The sequence below is a fragment of the Miniopterus natalensis genome, chromosome 1 (genome assembly GCF_054644295.1).
Source record: "Miniopterus natalensis isolate mMinNat1 chromosome 1, mMinNat1.hap1, whole genome shotgun sequence".
In the NCBI taxonomy this organism is placed as follows: Eukaryota; Metazoa; Chordata; class Mammalia; order Chiroptera; family Miniopteridae; genus Miniopterus; species Miniopterus natalensis.
The window spans coordinates 19,889,441-19,912,248 of NC_142081.1; the positions used below are offsets into that span (position 1 = coordinate 19,889,441).

At 39.2% G+C, this 22,808-nt stretch overlaps 1 protein-coding gene across 1 annotated transcript in view; it reads right to left on the reverse strand.

Annotated features, from left to right (window-relative positions):
• The window catches only part of TTLL5 (tubulin tyrosine ligase like 5), a 195,129-nt gene that overhangs the window by 164,500 nt on the left and 7,821 nt on the right, over positions 1-22,808 (reverse strand). Inside the window, exons 4-7 of the mRNA XM_087818959.1 lie at positions 15,087-15,169; positions 13,759-13,865; positions 12,538-12,668; positions 5,642-5,724 (exon numbers count right to left, since the gene is read on the reverse strand). Coding sequence (XP_087675085.1) covers positions 5,642-5,724; positions 12,538-12,668; positions 13,759-13,865; positions 15,087-15,169 — 404 coding nt within the window. The remainder of the gene's footprint in view (positions 1-5,641; positions 5,725-12,537; positions 12,669-13,758; positions 13,866-15,086; positions 15,170-22,808) is intronic.

Consider the following 22,808-nt stretch of genomic DNA (forward strand, 5'->3'; position numbering starts at 1 on the left):
CAGAAGTCAGCTGGAAGTCACCACAATCCATACAGGACAAAGAACTCCAAAGGGAAGTGGCAATAATAATAACTGTGATGATAACAGCTACAGTAGTAGCAACAGAAATAACTATTAACATCTGCAGCAAAATATAAAATTTTAATAAATGTACTGAACATTTGCTTGTGTTGTTCTAATTCTTCACAAGAATTATTTCAATTAATCTTCACCTAACTCCATGAGGTAGGTATATCACCACCCAAATACTAGCAATGAGGAGAGTTACAGAGGGTTAGGAACCTGCTCAAAGTCATACAGCTAATAAGTGATTGAAAGTAGCATTTGAACCCAGGGGTCTGCTTCAGAGGTTTAATTCAAGCACTATTCACTTCTTCCCCAAAGTTCTGAACTAAAAATAATTGTCCCCCAAATTCAAAAGTTTGTCTTTATAATAACGCATTTTCTATCCCAAATACTAGTTATCATAAAATAGGAATAATTTTGTGACACATTGTACAACCACGATGAGCAACTCCAGAGTCAGGATAACAAGATTCCTCTCTCATTTCCCACTGCTGCTATTTCAAACTCAGAACACAACCTTCACAGCCTCTTCATCATGTGGACGCTATGACACCAGTACTGGTTCATACTCACAGACTCACAGTCACCCACACCATCGCCTGACTCCCTTACATTTCTTGATCAGTTTCTCACAAGTACTACCTCAGTTAAGAGTCAGCTTAGTAAGAATTGATACAATCACAGTACAAAGCAGCAAGCTGCAGGCTGTGTTCCAAACCTAAACAAGTGTAGCTCTCTTGTAAAAGTGAGAGTAACACCTATAGGCTATAATATATGTATGACCACTCAACGTTCCCCTGAACCAGAGAATATGCTGGTAATGGTCTTCACTCCATGACACATTTAATGCCCGTGGCGATTTTCTCTTTCCTCCTTCATCATAAATATATTTGTCCTTTGAGTTATGCATAACATAATCTCTTACGTTATTTGTTCAATGGTCCATACTCCTCACTTTTATCTGCATTAGGAATCAAACTGTAAGCTCACAGAAGAAAAAAATGGTTTGGATATAGTTTTTTTTTTGTATTCTGTTATATACTGATAAGCAACTAATGAAAGCTTTTTCATATCTTCAAGCTTGTTTCATTTTCACCAATCCATAATTAACTCATTTTAAATTATTTCAATTCCAAGCTCAAACTGCCCTCTAAAATACGTGAAAACAAGAATCTGAATTGTTGAGAAAGTTGGAAATAACCATTTTTCTAACTGGACTTTAAGATGAAAGCTGATGGTATCTGTTAAGTCACTATAAGGTAGAACAGTCCCCTGGTTAAGAGTGTGTGCTCTGGAATCAGCTAGACCTGAGTTACAATCTCAACTCTGCCACTTACTAAGTAAGGAAATAATAATAATTATGTCATAGGGTTCTTATAAAAACTAAAGGAGATGATATTTGGAAGACACAGTAATAGGTACATATTAAATACTCAAGAAATACTGGTTGCTATTATTACTGCAAAGTCAATAGTATCTATGTGGTTCTATTTACTAAGTCCCATAACTCAACAGCATTCATCACAGCATGCCACACACCATTCTACTCAGAGCAGTGCACTGAGTTATAAAGAAGACCCATAAGAATTAGGAGATAGTCCCTATTCCTCAAAAGGTTTTAAGGAGTGCCAGCACTTGGCACACAGCAGGCACTCCCAAAATATTTGTTGAACAATGAGAATAGAGAGCATATAAGATAACAACATATAAACAAACAGAAATGAGAGCTGTACAGAATTATTTTCAGAAGTATAAGAGTGACTAGACTGACCTACATATACTTCTGATACTTTAAAACCTCAGGGAAATATTAACATTGTATTTACCATGAATAATGTGTGAGACAGGGATGACTAAATCTGACTTCTATAATCAAATTCATACCCTAACCAGGAAACACCAGATCTTTCTCCTCCTCAATCTGAATATACTAAATTGGGAAAATGTGGCATTTAGTCACAGTTACTGAAGGAGCTGGATCAAACACAACTCTGTTCCTTTAAGATGTATTTCCAGTTAAAGAGCACATTATTAAGAGACTACGTTAGCCAATCGTCTGAGATGCTTCCATCTGTAGGAGCTCACACTTCTCTCTCCAGTATTACATAGAAGTAATGCTTTTTCTATCCTTTATCCTGTTCTCGTAATGGTAAAAGTTGCTATTTGCAGATATTTTCCAAACGGTTGTGACTATTATTGGGAGTGTTAAATAAGAGGCCCTCTCACTCCAGCAGGAAGACGGGGAATGATGTTTTCATTTGGCCCTCACACCTAACTCTGCCCCCCACAACGTCCCTCACCCACTCACATTAGTTCTGCTCACAGACCCTCGGCTGGAACACTCCCTCCCTCCCCCCTAAAACCTAAAAGGAAAGCAGGCAGCAGCCTTGGAAACAGTTACTTCATCCAGTTGGCTAATGGGTCACATATTCCATGGGAAAGGATCCAGGTATGGAAAAGAGGGGATGGTTAGGCCCTGTGTGTAAGGAGAGAGAAAAGAATATTAACTACATGGTTCTTAGGTCTGGGTAAAAGGTGATAAATTTCCAGTTTTGGAGTGAAATGGGAATATTTTCCCATTATGTCCACATGTTGCCAGCTCCCCTGGTGCCTGCTGGCATCTTCCCAGGCTTCTGTCTGGCACCTCCACCAAATACCTCAAAGAATCAGACTCATTCCAAAGCTTCTCTGAGGAAGAGGGGGGCCAAGGGTCCAGCCAAGTACTTTGATCTATGCAGGGGGTCTCCAGGGATTCAGCCCAGGGAGAGGTGGGAGGGAGCAGAGCCTGCCAAATGCATTCTCTACTGACTTGTCACCCCCTTTATGAGACTCAGCATCCAGGGAAGAGTCAGGGCACGGGGTTCTCAGCCCCACCAAGGAAAGTTTAACTCTTCTATTCTTTATGCTGTTGGTTTTAAAATAACAAAGCGCTAGGGCAAGAGAGCATTCCAACAGGAAAAGCCCCAGATGAGCCAGGGACAGATCCTGTTCTTCTTGACTCACATCTAAGAAAATGAAAAGCAAATTTGTACCATCGCTGACTTTCAATAGCAATTCCATTCGGCAACTAAAACCCAAACACAAGCTAGTGCCGTCTGAGATGCAAACAACACTGAACTCCTGACATGGAGCTGAAGGAAAAGCTGTCGGACAGAAGCCTTCACACCAAAGTCAGAGCAAAGAATAGAGAGATCCAGGGCATCTGAGCAGGGCCTTCTGTCACAAGAGACCCAGGGTGAAGGGCTTCTGGAGTGACTCGGCCAGGTAACTGGACCTGTGGCCTGGAGCTGTAATAGTTACTGTGTCAGAGCCAGATCCTACATGTCTTCAGTGGCGATAGCAGAGTTTTTAGTCCAGACTGAATTGAAGGATTCTCCAATGTGAAAGACCCCTCAGAAGTTAGTTTCTACACATATAGGAAAGAGCTCAGACAGTGTTAAAAGAGAACGGGGGTTTTTAGATGGTGCAGTGACCGCACACACAACACAGCTACCTCCCCGTCTTCCCTCCAGAGTTCCAATGAAGGACAAAGAAGTTATTTTCTAAAAGAATGAAATGATCACAAGGCTAGAAAGCCATTAAAGGAGCCAGCAACAGACCGAAAGCTTAAGGAGATCCTGAAAGATGGAGAGCAGATGGGATCAGGTTGAGAAACCAGAGCAGAGGACGCCCCTGCCCAGGGTCTCAGAGGGGGTGTGGAAGTGCCTGAGAGAAGGTCTGAGCTGGCAGTGCACAAACAGGAGCAGGAGTGGGCCAAGGAACAAGGGTCAGGTAAGTCATTAATGTGCAGCATTTGGAACAGTGGCCAGTGGGTCTTCTCCAACACCCAAAGCTTTGCCCTCAGGATAAAATTATAAGTGACACTCTGGGGAGGACAGCTGTATGAGTGCAGGGACCTGAAAGAGTGGCACTTGAGGCCCTGCTATCTCCCAACAGACAAAAAGGGGAAAAGAGAGGCAAGGTAGCACTGACCCAAAGAGAAATCACCATATCTTCCTCCCTCTTCATGATAAGGCCTGTCCCACTCTGGTAACGGGGAGGGAAGAGGCATGCTCCTCACTCATGCCCACTAAGGTGCAGCCTGCCAGTCAACATGCCCTGCCCTGGCACGAAACTCACAGCCTCCTGTCCAGGCAGAAGCTATTAGGGAATCAGTCCTACACAACAGTAGGGGAAATTCAGGCCAGCTGTCAATTTCAGTCTAGTCTTTTGTTCACAAACGTGACTCAACAAACCTAAGGTCACTGAAACTGAGAAAACCCAACAGGAAGAAAATAAGATGACCCCAAGAAAATTAACAAAACAGAAGATAACTTTAAAAAACTTTCAACTGGTATCTTCAGAAAGACCAGCAGGCAAACTGCATCTGTTAAGCAACAAAAAGCTGTCAACAAGCAAGCATATCAATAAATAAGAGTTTCTGCAAACTATGACAGCCAATATAGAAATACAGTAAACGGGACAAATAAGTGGATAGTGTGTGTGACCCAGAAGGTATAGATAGCTGAAAGACAGAGAATTTAAAACTAGAGAAAGCTGACATGAAGGAAAGACCTAGAGACTGCCTCAAAAAGGAATTCTAGAAGCAGAAACAAAGACACACACACAAAAGGATAGTTTTCTCTGAACTAAGGAGTAATACTAATTTCTATAGAAAAAGTGTCAAGCAAATGTCCAGGAAGAATCAAAAAAACGACTCCGACTAAAATACTGGTTAAATTTCAGAATTCCACACTGTAAAGTTTCTACTGAATTGAAAATTTTTATTCAACTTATAAATAAAGCAGAGAAACTGACTCATAGTTATTGAAGAGACTATAAATGTTAAAAAACTTTAAAATATAAAAATAATAAAAAGTCAACAAACTTAGAGGTAGAAAGTGCAAAGCAGGGTAGGAGGTGATGTGAGTATAATAAATATCAAACTAGGAGTTAACAAACAAAATGCAAAGTTGAGAAAAGAAGAAACACAATTCAATTATATTAGGTTACTAACTACTATTATAAATCTAGGGACTGAGACTGCAGTTGGGATTTTATTTTATTTACTCTGTATATGTATTCAACTTAAAAACAACTTTTAATGAGGATCTGGCAAAGTATCAAGATTCTGATGGCTTTTGAAAAAATAAGGAGGAGGAGGAGGTTGGCGGGGAAGGGAGGAAAGTGCAACAAGGATGCCCATGATTCGGGTTAATTTCCCTGATGACCTGAGGGCAGGATCCCAGTTCTGCTCACAATACAAACTAAATGTTTATGCTACTAATTAACGCTTAGTGCTGAGCAATTAGCATGCCAGTATGCTAAAAGCAGAAAAGGTACCTCTTTTCTGTTGACACCAAAGGCTGCCCTCCCCCTAAATTGGATCAAGTAACTTTTCAGCCATAGAGTAACTGTTGTCATGGGAGGTTAATGCCAAAAGACAGACACCCTCATACCCACCTCAACTCACACTTCTGAATGCAGATTTCAGAAGGGAGCCCCTGCTCTTAATGAAAAGGAACCATTTTAGTAGCTGGGACAAAGGGTGAAACAGGGAAGAACAGAAAGAAGAGAAGTTGTGCTGGATACTTACGTTGTTGATCAGGTAGACGCCCCGCCCCCTAGAAGAGGCCACTGGTTTTACTATCCAAGGTCCCCGATCCTTTGAATAGCAATCTGCTCAAAATATTGGGAGATAAAAAGTGGGAGAGAGAAAGAAGGGATGTGAGTTTATTAACTTAAATTTCAACAATGGTTATCTACTCAGGTGCACAAAGAGTTTTCCAAATTTGTAAGTGGAGCACAGCAGCTAAAATAACCTGTACTTTTGGACCAGTCTTAAAAATTAAATAAGAACAAAGACAGAGACCAAGAAAGAAAGAGAGGGATATTGGGAGGGAGGAAGAGAGAAAAAAAGGAGAGAGGATGAGAGAGGAGACAGCAAAATTACAGCAAATACTACAGAATATTTTTTTTTCATCATTTCCCCTCTTGAATGAAGAAACAAAATAAGGCAAATATGTGGAAGTTAGTCTATTGCTATCACAACCAACCTTCACGAATCTTTGAAATGCTCACTTCCCTTACCTAAAGGACCTCTAGACGCTAGCACTGCAGATAATAACCAGTATCAATGCCAGATATCATAATATAATCACTTTCCTTAAGCAATTTCTCTGAGCTTATAAGGAAAAAAATCACCTAAAATCAAACAATGTGCAAGTGGAGAGGAAAAGACTAATTCACAAGTGAGTAAAAGGTACCCTTTACTCTTATTCCTTGCCTAGGTTCAGGTTTACACCCTTAAACACCTTTGAATCATGGGCAGAGAAACCAAACAACAGACACTAAGGCTCGCAGATGGCTCTGCCCTCCACCTAGAAAAGAGAAAAGAAGGAACAAAGAATTCTCCCCCTGTTATAAGCTAAACTGTCTTTTCAAGGCCTCCCAACAGGCACCTGGCAAACCGTTTCTCCAGGAGTTGAAAAAGTAGGTCTCCTTGTCCACTCTCCCCATCTCCCCCTGCTTTATCCCTTGATACAACCTAACAATTAGGAAAAGTGGAATGTGCCGCACAGAATTTAAAACTCTATGAGCAAGTCCACTGCTAGACACGTATCCTATAGTTCTACTCACACATGTGAAATGTTGCATGTACAAGATTATTCAATGCTGTGGTATAGTAGCAAAAGATGCCCATCAATTAACTAAATACACTATATTGCATGTATACAAGGGGCCAGCAAACTTTTTTTGTTAAAGCCAGATAATATACAGTTTAAGCTCTGCAGGCCATGCAATCTTTGCTGCAAATATTCACTTCTGCCATTGTACCTCGAAAGCAGCCATAAATAATATGTAAACAGAGGGGCAGGTTATGTTCTAATAAAACTTTATTTATGGACACTGAATTCCATATGATTTCCACATGCCACAAAATTTTATTCTTCTTTTTTTCCAACCATTTAAAATGTAATAAACTCATGGAATGTACAAAAACAGGCAGAAGACTGGGTTTGATTCAAGGACTATAGTTTATAGACACCTGATCTACATAATGGAATATTAAGCAGACACACAAAATGAGAATGTTATTAATGAACAAACAAGGAATGATCTCAAAGACAGGCTGTCCAGTGACTAAAAGGGAAATGCAGGGCAATACACACTGCATGCTCCCATCTGTACACACGCATACTCAAGTTGTCTGCTATAAGCACACGGACTATCTCTAGGTGGCGAAAAAGTAAGGACACTGGTCACCTCTGGGGAGGAGTGGCTGCCTGAGGAAAGAGAAAAAAGGAGGCTTCTCACTGATTATTGTTTTGCAACTTTTTGTACCATTGGAATATATCCCCTTTCAAAAAACACCACTTATATAACTTTAAAGTCCTGGTATACATGACATATTTATAATTATATAAGAGAAATTAAGCTTCTAAAGTAAAGCCACTGAATATGTGTATGTGTATAGTTTATATATTTTTTTCATTTTGCCATTTTCCCCAGATTCTAAGGAGACAATGAACTGAGTACAGAAGAAACTATTCATAGTACAAGAAAACAAAAATTACAAAATTTTCTAAACTTCATTCATTCATACTTCTAAGTACCCAACCATGTCAATCAGTTTGCTGGATCACGTCAATCAGCTTCATGCAGTAGTGACAAGGACAGTCTTTGCTCTCACGGAGATAGACTAGCAGAACAGGCAGACACTGCTCAGGTAATTACAGACACACTCTGGTGATAAAGAGGAAGTGAGGGTGCCATGGGGATACCGAAGGAAATGGTCAAAACTGTCTGGAGACAGTACCCTCTGCAGTGACAGGCATGTGTGTGAAACTCTCGTTTTCACAAAAGGGAAAAAATTAGCTAAATGTAATTTTTGTCACCTAACACTTGAATAAATCTTACTCTGTGAACTATCCTTGTCAGAAGTTTCTGCTTTTTCTGGTGTTTACCATGTTGTTGAAATTCTAAATACCAAAGATTTGTCTTTCATGCTAAGCTTTTATCCTTAATGTGTTATATTTCAGAACAAAGATTGGCTTTTTTTTCATAGGTTCTAAAAATTTGGTTACAAAGCAAGAAAAATCAGAGGCAAAGGCAGGGCAAGGCCTGTCAGGGTGAGAATGTACTAGGCTGGGTCTGCAGTCCTTCCTAGAGCCTCCCAGCTCCTACAGTGGCAGTCTAATGGAAAGAGCGCTGAACCGGGGTAGAAATATCTGGATTCAAATTCTGGCTTTTACACTATGGGTACCCTGCTTAAACTATCCAGTCTCTCATAGATTTAGAAAAGAGACTGATGGTTGCCAGAGGCAAGGGGTTTGGAGAACTGGGTAAAAAAGGTAAAGGAATTAAGTACAAATTGGCAGTTACAAAACAGTCATGGGGATATAAAGTACAGCATAGGGAAAATAGTCAATAATATTGTGATAACTATGTATGTGCCAGGTGGGTACTGAAAATATCGAGGGGAATACTTTGTAAAGTATATGATTGTCTAACCACTATGTGGTACACCTGAAACTAATACAGAATAATACTGAATGTAAACTGCAATTGAAAATAAAATTTAAAAAGTAAACGAACTACCCAGTTTCATCTTCAAACTAGGGGTTTAGTTTGATTTGCTAAGATCTCTTATAATGCTAATATTATATTTTTATAAATTTACTGATTGCTTTAAAATCTAGCTACCTGCAATTAACTGCAATTAATGAGCAAAAATCAAAATTTTGTTCCTTCATTAGAATTCTTTCTCAGCCTCTCTTGCAACTGAAGATGGCCACAGGACACAATTCTGGCCAATCAGAAGTAAACAAAAATCTGCTGGGGTTTGGAAGGAAAGTTCAACTTTTCTGGCAATGGCACCACCCTATCTTTCTTGTGTCCTTCCTGCCCAGAAAGCTGTCCACTGGGCAGGAAGTGGCTGGAACTGACAAGACTCTCCTAGGTTCTCCAGGGTCATAGACCTCCAATTCTACTAAATACTGTAACTAGCAACAGTGCACCAGGAGTCTAGAAAGATATACCATGTATTCCAATCCTCATACTCTCGCAGTATCAGGTTTTCACATCTATTGAGGCAGTGGCTGGTCTCTGGGCTAGATCTCTACAGAGATGGATGTAAGATTTTCTCTTATTAAAACAAAAGCCGTAAATTCATGAGATCCATGTTGGCTGGTTATCTCCAGTGTCTTTAGGTGATCCGCAGGTCCATTCCTTATCAGTTCCCTTTCAAAGGCCCTTCACAGGCGATGCTCACACCTTTCTGCCCTCTCAACCGCCCAAACCCATCCCTAGGCCCCTCATTCCTGGCGTGTGTTCTCATTAGCCTTCTCACCAAGACGGCTGGGAATTAGTTACATAAGCCCACTCACCTGCTTTCCTATCTAAAATTGTATCTGGGTCATCACATAGCCTCTTCCTTTCCTTCTTTCAGGGGAGAGACTTGCCCACCTCCTTCCTAAAGCTCACCCTTCCACAGGGCTCCTGATTTACCCCCTTCCTGCCTTCTCTGGGACCTCAATCACTTGTTCGTATCTTTGAGCTCTCTCCCCTCTGATTTGTCTGCCGTGCTGCTTCGCACTTTTTTTCCTCCCTTGGTAATCACATCCACTTCCACACCTGCACATTCCAGAAGCTATATCTCCAGCAGAGCTCAAAACTGCCTTTACAACTGCCTGCCAAACATCACGACATGGATGCCTATAGGCACCCCAAATTCAAACCTGGTCCAAAATTCAATACTTTCCTTTAACACTCCTTTACATTCCTGGTTACACTCTGGATAAAGACTTAATGATCCTCCTAGCTTCTCAAGACTACACCTTTGGAGATCTCTTTGACCCCTGCCTCATACTCACAGCCGGTTAGTAATCCTTATTTATTCTACCATTCTTTCCATTCTGGCCACCTACTTCAATCCAGCTACATTTCTTATCTGGATTACTCAACAACCTTCAAAGTGACCACTGTGTTTCTTTCCATTGCTCCCTCTAATTCATTTCATGCAGTTATTTTTCTAAAGGCCAGTCTGTTCACCTCCCTTTCCTTCTCATAAATCTTCTATTGCCCACACTCAAGTAAGCACTGGAGGGTCAGAAACACAAGCGTCATTGAGAAAATGAAACTTCCAAGCTGTAATATGCGAGGTGGTCACCAAAGGAAAAGAACTTAAAATAGACTTTATAGAAAAGGGAAATGTCTCTTTGAAAGAGGAAGTGGTAGGAATAAATGGGTTTCTCCCTAATGTGTAAATTTAACAACACAATAAACCTAATGATGTTGGATTTCTCCCCAGTGGATTTAAGTTTAGAGGGCACAAACTCTGGACCACTGGTAGAGAATGACTTGCATCCCGGCAAGACTGAAACCAAGAAGATTCCTCTTTACCACATCTTCCCTGTCCTCCCTTTTCCACAAACACGGTAAGTCCCTGCCGGCATTGCTGGGTGGCAACAGCAATGGGTGATTTGTTTTGGGGGTTGAGGAACACCATGTGCCTGTAATAACTGCCCTGGGGCTAAATGTGGTGGCTTTGGGTTGCAGCTGTATTGATTCTATGTGTTCTACTGACCTTTTGAATTCATTTTTGTTAAGAAGAAGAACACATAAAAGTTTGAGTAATTGCTGAAGAAGCAATTCTACTGAAAGGCAGGTCAGGTTTGAACTGATGGAGGAACCCTAACTCTATCCAATCAGCTAAATGAGCTTCCCCAGCCCTCAAGCTGTGTAATAAGCACCAGCAAAGAGGAGAAAGGGAGTTTTCAACTTAGATGCATTTAGTCTTTAATAGGGAATTATTCTGGACTTTAATTTCTCATTAGGAATCCAACAACAGGAGGAGTTCACATTAGTAACATTTTTACACTGCCGACCTGTCAGTTGAAGCATTTTTATGCTATCAAGTTAGCATATTACATAATTTTTAACTTTTATTATGTAGCGATATATCTCAAGATAATTTGAAATAGGAAATAACATTGAACATTTACTAAACACCTATAAAGCACCATTCCAAGTGCTTTCCATGTATTAACCTATTTAAACATCCCAACAACTCTGTGAGGTCAGCACTGGTAAAAGTCTCTTTTTACCAAGGAGAAAGCTAAAGTACAGTGAGGTTTAAGTAACTTGGCTTAAGTGACATAAAAATTCTTAGCTACAAATGTTCAGCTTTGAGTATGCTGTAGCTTTGAAGTTAACTTCATTCATCTAATTAATCCTCTATTATGACCTATTTCAGAGCCCTCTGTGGACAAACACTAAACTGTCAACCTGTGGTCCCAGCAGAAGAAACAAGTGCTATCAGGGAAATGGCCTCACCAAGGTAGATCCTATGACCATCCCTGATGACATAAGTCCCAGAGGATGAACACCCCACTGGGTGACAGAACCAGATCCTTAAATTCACCTGGCTAAAGTATCAAAAGTCAGGAAGTTTAGAGAGAACTTTCTCTTCCGCTCTCCATGCTTCCTCTGCTGTAAGATAGAAAGTCTCTCTCTTGGGCTTATAGAGAGGAAAACTGGCTGTCTCTTTGTCCACTTTGTTGCACCTGATCCTCTCACAGGCGTGATTTCTCTAGATGGCAATACGGTTATTATGTACATACCGCCTAACTTATGCAAAGTTCCTTTACCTCTCTGTACCTTAGTCTCTCCATCTGCAAAAGCGGGAATAATAACAGAACCTACCTCAGGGTAGAGGTGCCACTGAGAAGAGGGCCTAGTAGAAAGGAAATGTTCATCAAGCATTAGCTGATAGTGTTACTATTTAAACTCCCCCAGAGGACCTGCCTCACACCTGATCTGTGCACTAAGCCTACTGAGGCAGCTCTGCCCCATGAAGGAAAGCCTGAAACAACCCATATCCTCTGCTTAGACCTGGGCAGGTAAGTGCACTTCAAGGCGAAAGAAGTAAGAAGCCCATTGACACTTGGATGCAGGCCACATGTCCCTATCTAACTTTACCAATAATACAGCTGACATTTAGATCCTTATTTGGCTCCCATGTATAGTTTTCAATTAGCCTGAACTCCAAGGAAAAACAATGTAACTTATACCCCAAAGAATATAAGTCACACAAGTCCAGAAATGAAGGTGACAGGAATAGGCCCTAAATGGTAAGAGGAAAAGACACACCAGAAAGGGTGCTTATGCAGTTAACATGCAGAGTACATACATCTTACTTGTGCACAAATTCCTGTCAGTGAAGAGACTTCTGTACAAGACAAGAGCACATTCACCTGACACCAATGTGTCCTTTCATAAATGATACTGACCAGCCTAAGAATGAATATACAAGTACACAGTCAGAATAAACACAGTTTTAAAGTTATTTCTGCAGCTGTCTTACTAAGGAAACACGATTTTTTTTAGGATTTGAAAAATCCTGATTGGTTACTGACTTGAGACAGACCCTGAGGTGTGTCTGCCCCAAGTTCAGTTGCCGGGATGGGCAGTGTGAGTCAAAGCACTTACTACAGAACTCTGCGTACTCAGCTGGCAGCAAGAAGGTCTGAGGGAGAATGTGGAAAGCCTTGAATCCGTGCGTATGCTGCATTCGAATGATGTTTTTGTAAAGTCGGTCCTTCCGGGTTAGTTCATATGACCTAAAATCATAAAAGTATTTCCATTTCCTTGAACTCTGACTTAGAGGTTTTCCAGTGCTATCACATCCTAAAGAGTTCATGCTCACAGTTCTAGAGCAGTCACTGAGGATCAGAGTAGATCCCAAATCCATCACTGTCAATGGCAAAGGTTATTAATCATTTTCATGAAAAGGATTTCTTTGGTCACATTTAGTCATTAAAGTCTAACTTATGTACAGTAAAATTTGCCCTTTTCAGTGTATAATTCTGAGTTTGAACAAGCACATACACTTATATAACCACCATCACAATCAAAACATAGACTGTGCCAACATCCCAAAAAGTTACCTGAAGTCCCTTTGTAGTCAACCTTTCCAATCACCTCTAGGCCCTGGCAAACATTCACCTATTTTCTGTCTCTATAATTTTGCCATTTCCAGAAAGTCAAGGGAATCATATGGTATGTGTATCCTTTTGAGACTGGCTTCTTTCACTGAACTTAACAAACACAATTAAAATTGATCCTTCTGGTTGCATCTATCAGTATTTCATTCCTTTTTATGGCTCAGTAGTAATCCACTGTTTGGGTGTACCACAGTTTGTTTATCCATTCACCAGTGGAAGGACATATGAGCAGTTTCCAGTTTTTTAAGATCATGAATAAAGTCACTATAAGCACTTGTGTACAGGTATTTATTTATTTATTTATTTATTTAATTTATTTATTTTTTAATCCTCACCAGAGGATATATCTTTTTACTGACTTTAAAGAGAGAGGAAGGGACAGGAAGAGAGAGAAAAACCTCGATGTGAGAGAGAAACAATGACTGACTGCCTCCTGTGCAGATCGAACCACAACCTAGGTATGTGCCCCGATTGGCAATCAAACCAACATTTTGGTGTATAGGACGACACTCCAACCAACTGATCTACCTGGCCAAGGGCATGGGTTGTACTTATATTACCTCTAAGAAATCTTTACTTAATCCAAGGTCATAAAGATTTTCTCCTCTGTTTTCTTCTGGAAGTTATACGGTTTTAGGTTTTACATTTAAATCTATGATAATGTCAGGTAACTTTAAGTGGAGCAAAGTAGCTACAAGAGCATTACCTGGGAAAGTGATTAACCTTTTGTGCTTCAGAGAGGGTGCGAAGTAAGAAGGGCTTCAGGTGGGATCCTGTCCACATTAGGTTATAGTCAGTGCTGCTTGGGTGAACCTGAGGGCAGATAAAAAGACAAGATAAAAAACATCAACGATAACCCCTCTCCAGGAAGAGCCATGGCAGAAAAGGCAATAGAGATTTTCATCCACGGAATACTCATGAGGGTGGCCCAGTTAGTATGTAAGCCTAGCAAGACAAAACTTGAATACACACAACATGAAGATAATCAAATTTAAAGAATAGGAGACTTGGGAAAATCCCAGACACAAAAAGTAGAATAAAGTAATCCTTCTACAGAAGTCCACAATGTCTCTTAATATTCTTGCATATCAAAGTATGAAGAGAGGGCCCAACCCCAAAACTCCCTGTTTGGAGTGCCCTTTTGTTCTTGCCGATGCTGAGTATAACATACTGATCAGAAATAAAAACTTATAGTAGCAAACCAACTTAGAATCCATTCATTCATTCATTCATTCATTCATTCATAAGAATTTATTTGTCCATTCATTCGACAATTATATTTTCTGTGTCTATGATGTGACAGGTAGCATATTAAGCCCTGGAGATAAAACAGCAACAAGATAGGATATAAACTGGTATCAGAACTTCAAAATGTCTACTTCAGACTTCAACGTAGAATAAGGAGCTAGCAACCAGACCTTGATCAGTTGTCTCAAAATCTCTACAGTGGAAGTCTGTCCAGCATTTTTGCCTGCCCCTTTGGATGTCAACATCCCAATTTTCCCAAATTTCTTTGGGAATAACATACTCTTTGGTTTTAAAGGACCTGCCAATCACCTGTCCCCGCATTGCCCCAGGGAGTGAAACCATAACCCAAGCTGGGCCAGTCATTCTATCTCCGGAATGTGATTATTGAGTGAAAAAAGGCACAAGGGCAATGAATGAAGATGAGTCACTTCCATGGCAGTGCCTTCAGGAAATGGTCCTGAAGATTCCTGTCCCAGATCCCTGGGGCTGTCCTGTCTCTCTTCTTCCAAAGGCCTGCCTTTTCAGCTTTTCCTCTGATTCTGCTAGCAATCTTGTGTACACTTTTCCTACAAATCCATTTTGGTTTAAGTTAGAGTCTGTTTCTGTTGCTTGCAATCAAAGAATATTAGTTGGGTCACAAACAATTCCTATGGGCAACTCTAGCTTACGCCTAAAAACATAGCAAGAATTTTTTTTTTAATTGTGGAAATGTTTTCCATGTAACAGTCAGGAGGCTAGGATTTTCAGCTTTTGATCAGATCAGGTGAGTAGTCAAGATGAGCTTACTTCATGAAATCCATGGGCTGTCAGAATGCTGCGTACCAGGCGACTGTCTGTTCGCACAATCTTGTAAGACAAATGATAACGTTCTAGAGAAAAACACAGAATAAAGTTCAGTAACCAGAATGTTAACTGTAGAGACAGAAATAAACTGTAAAAGGGTAACATGCTTAATTACACTTGATAACATTATACTGCTATCCTTATGCTACTAAAAGTAGGGGATGCAGATATTTTGGACCAAGGGTTTTTAATCTGAAATTTGTTGGGGATTACCAAATATGTATGGGGGAAATGACATCTTCGTTTTCACCAATTTCTAGTTGAAATTTAACAGTACCCTCAATTAGGAATGTAGGCAACAAAGCAGAGTAGTATTAGAAGTACCTGCGACTCTGCCACCAGTAGAGATCAAGTATTTTAATGTTATTTTACAGTTGTTACAGTTATCTCAAAATACCACTTATTCTCACAGTATTTAAAAGTATGCAGGTTAACAGATCATTATGTAATGCACTAATAAAAAGGCATGTGTACCACAAATTTGGGTTTTTAAAAATATTTCTATAATATTTCAATACAATGGATTTTCTTTGCAGTCATATGTGACTTTTTTATTCACTTAAAAAACATTATTCTGATTTAAAAACAACCACCAAACATTATTCTGAGAAGAGACTCATTAGGATCCATTGCACCAAAAAGGTTAAACCCCTGCTCTAGACAGCACTCTGTGTACAATACTTCTGGTTACCAGTATATCTTAGACCAGGGGTCATAAACTGATGACCTGAGGGCCAAAACCAACCTGCAGACATAGTTTGTTCATTCCTCATTGTGCTTTAAAAATAAAATTGAATTGCTAACCTTTTAAAATTGTAGGAATTCATATAAAAATCTAGATTTCTGGGCTTCTCTTGAAACCCCTGTGCTCTCTCTCTGGCATGGCAAGGATCAACTAAAGAAGTACAAGTACTTCCTCCAGGACAGGCCCGCACTGTCCAGTTCGGCATAATCCCCACCTGGCCTGCTGCACTCATTCATATTTCCTGCCTGGCACCTGCAAGCATTCTGTGCTGGTGACCCCTGTCTAAGAGGAAAGTCTGTAATCATGTGAAATTTCTATATCCCCAAGGACTAACATTTACTGTGGCCCATTAAATTCAATCTCTTTCTATGCACCACTACAAATTGCTTGAAAACATTAGCTAAGAATTCTACAGAACAATTTTTTTTTAAGGACTGCATATTGCCCTTGTTCTTAGAAGATACATACTGAATCAAGTATTTAGGCATGAAGCATCTGAACTAATCCTCAAATGGTGGGGAGTGGGGAGAGAAAAACAAATGCAGCAAAATATTAATAATTGGTGAATCTATGGAAAGAATATACATGTGTTCACTGTTTTATTCTTAAAACTTAGAAAAATGAAAGAATATTAGGTCTTTTCATTATGATAACTGTGATCACTGACATCTCCATTTTTATACTCGCAAAAAGCCAAACATCAACTGCTAGAAACCAGATTCTGTTCCTGTTCTGCAGTGCTTGCCTCACAGAACCAGGCCACAGGGAAGGTGATGATCAGTAAAATGTGTAGAAAAATAGACAATGATTACATGGGGACTGGAGATGGGGAAATAATAAGAAAAAGAGTATGTCTTTGGAACTGAACTATAAGGCTTACAGTCCTGGCTCTATTACCTCCTGGCTGTCATCTTGAGTAAGTGCCTTCATTTTCTACGCTCAATTTTCTCACCTGTAAAATGGGGCTGATAACAAAGACTCTTTCCTTGTAGGGTAATTGAAAGCACTAAATCAGTTAATACATGTAAAGCTTTTAGAATACTTGTTGATATGTAATAAAAAATTTTATATAGTAAAGGAGTAAACACATAATAAAGCAGCTATTAATACACAGTATCATACATAGTAAATTATATATTTTATATAGCCAATACAAAAATAAAAATACTATTAATACTTTCTCCTACTTCTAATATAGAATAAAATGAAATTATCACAGCACTCAGTGGCAAACCTGATTCTCACAGTATGTAAGTAGTAGGCAGGGACCAACTCCTTTTAATCCATACCTACTACCTATAACCCAACTCAGATACATTGAACATGTTCCAAAAGGAGAGTGCAAGAAAGGCAGGGTGGACTGATATAAAGCAGCTGTGACTGCTGGCGATTTTAACTCAAGTTCATGTTCTGTGTCCAACGGCCCTGTGACCAATAACACTGATTACCAGTACATGTTCGACCAGACGTTATAAATCCGTGACCCAAGAGCCAAATCCGGCCTACAGACATGGTTTGTTCATTCCTTATGGTGTCTTAAATGTAAATTGAATTAGCTACCAACCTTTTAAAGTTGTAACAATTCATATAACAATCTAGATTCCTGGGCTTCTCTTGAAAAACCTGGCAACTCTAGGCACTCTCTTCCCTGGCAAGTCACATGGAGACTTGTAAGTGTAAACTGAACCTGCCCAACTGCCCAAGAAAGAACTACCTTGCCCATGTTTTCTTCAATATAAAAACAAGACGCAGGGCATGTCCCTCCTTGACGATTAGCAAACTGCCAAACATCCAGTATTGGAGCCTCTGAACCCACTGCATTAATTCCACCGTGAGCCTGTAGAATTGCCTCTTCTCCAACCACTTACATGCATCTCAGGAGGCGACCTAAAGTGCTAAGACCCCTGGCAAGTTCCAGACTGACTGTAGGCAGAGCAAATAAAAACAAGAAATGATCTGTCAGCACTGAAGCACTTAGGGAATGGTGAAGTGCCCTAAGGGGTCTGGTCAAAAACAGCATGAGATACACAACCCAAGGACATGGACAATGGTGTAGAGAGGGACTGGGGAGGGGGTAGGGTGGGATGGAATGGGTCATTGGGGAGAAAAAGGGACAACTGTAATATGTTGAACAAACAAACAAACAAATAGCATAAGAAACTAGATAAAGATAAAACTGAAGTTTCTGACTTTTAGAATACAAGAGTGACCTCAGCCCTAGCTGGTTTGGCTCAGTGGTTAGAGTTTTGGCCCGAGGACTGAAGGGTCTGCGGTTCGATTCTGGCCAAGGACACATACCTCAGTTGCAGGCTCAGTCCCACCAGGGCTCATGCAGGAGGCAACCAATTGATGTGTCTGTCTCACATCGATGTTTCCCTCTCTCTCTCTCCCCCCTCCTCCTTTCCACTCTCTGGAAAGCAATGGAAAAAATACCCTCTGGTGAGGATTAAAAACAAAAAAAGAGTAACCCCTTTCAAAGGCAACATAGTGTAGCTTGCCCTACTGTCAGAAAATTACAACTGCACTGTTGAACATGGTAGTTACTAGCCACATGGAACCACTGAGCACTTAACTAGTGTGAGAGAATAACTGATTATTTTATTTAAATTTAATTAATTTAAATTTAAATACTGATACTCAATTTAGTTGGAAAATTTGTCTGGATAACTTGAGCATATAAATTTATTTTTCAACTATAACATTTATGGGATATAAATACAGATCAAATACTCCCAATAAAAATTTTACACCATATGAGATGTGCTATAAGTGTAAAATACATACTGGATGTAAAATATCTCAATTTTTTTTTTATATTGAGTAAATGTAGAAATGATATTTTGGGTTAAATAAAATATATTATTAAGACTAATTTCACCTATTTCTGTTTACTTTTTTTAATGAGGCCAATGGAAAATTTACATATGTAGCTTACACCATATTTCAATTGGGTGACAGTCTATACAAATGCAAACTTATGAGACTGATACATTCAGAGGCAAATTATAAAATGATGCTTCATTCTAGAAAAAGATAACTTTAAACTGAAAATATCTGTTCTCTCTAAAATGAAATCCCAGTTCCATGTTCAAAGTATATACAATTTTAGGGGGGAAAAGATACAGTGAGAAAAAAAATATGTTCCTAGAATATTTAACAAAGCATATGAAATCATATAGTACCAAAAATATTAACAGCGAATGCAATGAAATACTTACTAGATAACAAAAAAACAACAAACAAGGTTGGCATCTAGCATAAGATCAACAGAAGATAACTAATGCCCCAGATACACTTTTCAAGAGGATTTAACCACAGGATTATGATCCCAGCAGATCTATGTCAGGTATTTAGGAGAGCAAAACGGAAAAAAGAAAAACAAAACAAACCAAGAGTGTCTAACAATTCAGAAATCTGAGGCAGCAACTGTAAATGTCATTTAAATTGTTCTTCACACACAGATGGTGAAAAAAATATTAAACCTCAAGGAATTGGGAAGATACAGGAAATTCAAAAACAGAGCTTGACAAAAAGGCTTAGTGGCATTTTCTTTATCACAGGAATGTGTTAAAAAAACACACAAAAGACCCAAAGGCTTGAGGTTCTAGAAAGTAGCAATTGCTTGAATAATGGAAAACTTACATTGAGGGTGCTAATTTCCAATAAATGTTAGGTATTCTAAAAAGGAAGGTCTGCCCACTGCCATGAAATACAGAGATTAAATTATGTGACAAGCACATCCAAAAAAGTGCTTGGAGGGGGGAATTACTTACTTCTGTTGTTTTCAAACCCATATCTGACGTTTTGATTCACGTCATATTTTGATTTTGAGGGAGCTTCTCAGCAAATGTTAGCAAATCTTTAGTTGCTCAGGATTCAGAGAATATACATGAGCCATGTCCCTTTAAGCGGTAACCTAGCAACTTGCTGAGAGGATTAGAACACAAGGACCCCGAGGGGGAGAGGAAGATTCAAATCCCACCGTCTTCTAAACTCCTGGCTTATTAAGGCAAGGACAGACCTCAAAGTAATTTCAAAGTACAGCAGATCCTATTCAAACAAGTGGAGTAAGTTTTGAGTGCATACTATGTGCAAAACATTAAATAACATTTATTTTTCACATGTCTGCAAAATAGCTATTATCTCCACTTTACTAACAATGAAATGAGTTAAGATGGCTTCACGGTGAATTTTATCAACATCTAAAGAACTGCCTTGGCCAATGTGGCTCAGTTGGTTGGGTGTCACGTCCAGTGCACCAAAAGGTTTCTGGTTCAGTTCCCAGTAAAGGCACATGCCCAGGTTTCAGCTCGATCCCCAGTAGGGGAGGTGCAGGAGGAAGCCAATCAATATTCCACTCTCACTTCCATGTTTCTCTCCCTCTCCTTTCCTCTCTCTCTAAAAATTCAATAAAAACATTTTTTCTAAAAACATTTAAACAATTAACACCAATCCTTAAACTCTTCCAATGAGGAGGAGGGAACTCATTCTATGAGGCCAGTATTACCCTGATACCAAAGTCAGATGAAGGCATCACAAGAAAACTGCAGACCAATATCCCTTATAAATACAGATGTAAAAATTCTCAACAGAATACTAGCAAACCAAATCCAGCAGCATATTAAAAGGATTACACACCATGAAGAATGCAAGGGTGGTTCAACATACAAAAGTCAATGTAATCCAAAAGATTAAGGGAATGAAGGAAATAAAAGAGAATCGTCTTAATTGATGTAGAAAAAGCATATTCACCTGGCCTGCATGGTTCAGCAGTTAAGCATCAACCTATGATCCAGGAGATCGAGGTTTAACTCCTGGTCAGGGTACATGCCCAGCTGCAGGCTCGATCCCCAGTGGGGGGCGTGCAGGAGGCAGCCAATCAATGACTCTCTCATCATTGATGTTTCTATCTCTCTCTGAAATCAATAAAATATATATATATATATAGCATTTTACAAAATCCAATACCCTTGTATGATATGGGACTTCCTCAACATGATAAAGGGTATTTAGAAAAACCCACAGCTAACATCATACTCAACATTAAAAGACTGGAAGGCCTTCCCCGTAAGATCAGGAACAAGACAAAGATGCCCACCTTTCACCTCTACTACTCAACATTGTATTGAAAGTTCTAGTCTGAGCAATTAGGCAAGGAAAAGAAACAAAAGGCATCTAAGTTGTAAAAGAAGCAAAATGATCTGTTTGCAGGTGACATGATCTTGTATATAGACAATCCGAAAGAACTCCTGCCACAAACACAGAAAAAAACGATTAGAGCAAGTAAGTGAGTTCAGCAAGGTTTCAGGATATAAGATCAATATACAAAAATCAATTGTATTTCTACATACTGGCAATTAACAACCCAAAAACAAAATTAAGAAAACACTTCCATTTATAATAGTATCAAAAAATAAAATAAAATATTTAGGAATAAATTTAACCAAGGAGGTATAAGACTTGTACACTGAAAACTATAAAACACTGCTGAAAGAAATTTAAAAAGATCTAAATAAATGGAAAGACATTCCCTGTTCATGGACTGGAAAACTTAACATTAAAATAGCGATACTCCCGCCCGGCCAGGCGTGGCTCAGTGGCTGAGCGTCAACCTAGGATCCAGGTGATAGCGGTTTGATTCCCGGTTAGGGCACATGCCCGGGTTGCGGGCTCGATCAATGACTCTCTCATCATTGATGTTTCTATCTCTCTCTCCCTCTCCTTTCCTCTCTCTGAAGTCAATAAAAATATATTTTAAAAAAATAAAAATAAAAAAATAAAATAAAATAGCGATACTCCCAATAGCAATTTGTAGACACAACGCATTCCCTATCAAAATCCCAATGGCCTTTTTGCAGATATTAAAAAGTTTTATCCCAAAATTCATATGGAATTGCAAGAGACTCTGAATAGCCAAAAAAAAATATTGAAACAGAAGAACAAAGTTAAAGAATTCGTATTTCCCAATTTCAAAACTTAATACAAAGGTACAGTAATTAAAATGATATGGTACTGCCTGGCCGGCGTGGCTCAGCAGTTGAGCATCGACCTAGGATCCAGGCGATCAGGGTTCGATTCCTGGTCAGGGCACATGCCCAGGTTGCGGGCTCGATCCCCAGTCGGGGGCATGCAGGAGGCAGCCGATCAATGACTCTCTCATCATTGATGTTTCTATCTCTCTCTCCCTCTCCTTTCCTCTCTCTGAAATCAATAAAGGTATATTATTAAAAAATTTAAAATAAATAAAATAAAATAAACTGATATGGTACTGGCATAAGGATAAACATACAAATCAATGGAATATTAAGAGTCCAGAAATAAACTGAAACACCTACAGCCAACTGATTTTCAACAATAGTGCAAAGAGTATTCAACAGAGAAAGAATAGTCTCTTCAACCAATTATGCTAGGACAACTAGACATACACAGCCAAAGGAATGAAGACAGACCTTACCTCGTGCTGTGTAAAAAAATTAATTCAAAATGGATCGAAAGCCATTTAGCTCATATTCAATATATAAGCTTAGCCTATAAAACTCTTAGAATAAAACATAGGGATCATGACCTTGGATTAGGCAATGGTTTCATTAGTATGAAACCAAAAACATAAGCAACAAAAGAAAAAAATAAATTAGAAATCATCAAAATGCAAACCTTTGGCTCATGAAAAAACACTATCAAGAGAGTAAAAGACAAACCACAGAACAGGGAAAAAATATTTGTAAGTCATATTTCTGATGAGAGTCTAATACCCAGAATGTATAAAGAATTCTTATCTCAACAACAAAAAGACAAGCAACCCAATTAAAAAATAAGCAAAGGCCTTGAATAGACATTTCTCCAAGGAAGATATACAAATGACCAACAAGTACATGAAAAAAATGCTCTATGTCACTGGTCATTAGGAAAATCCAAATCAA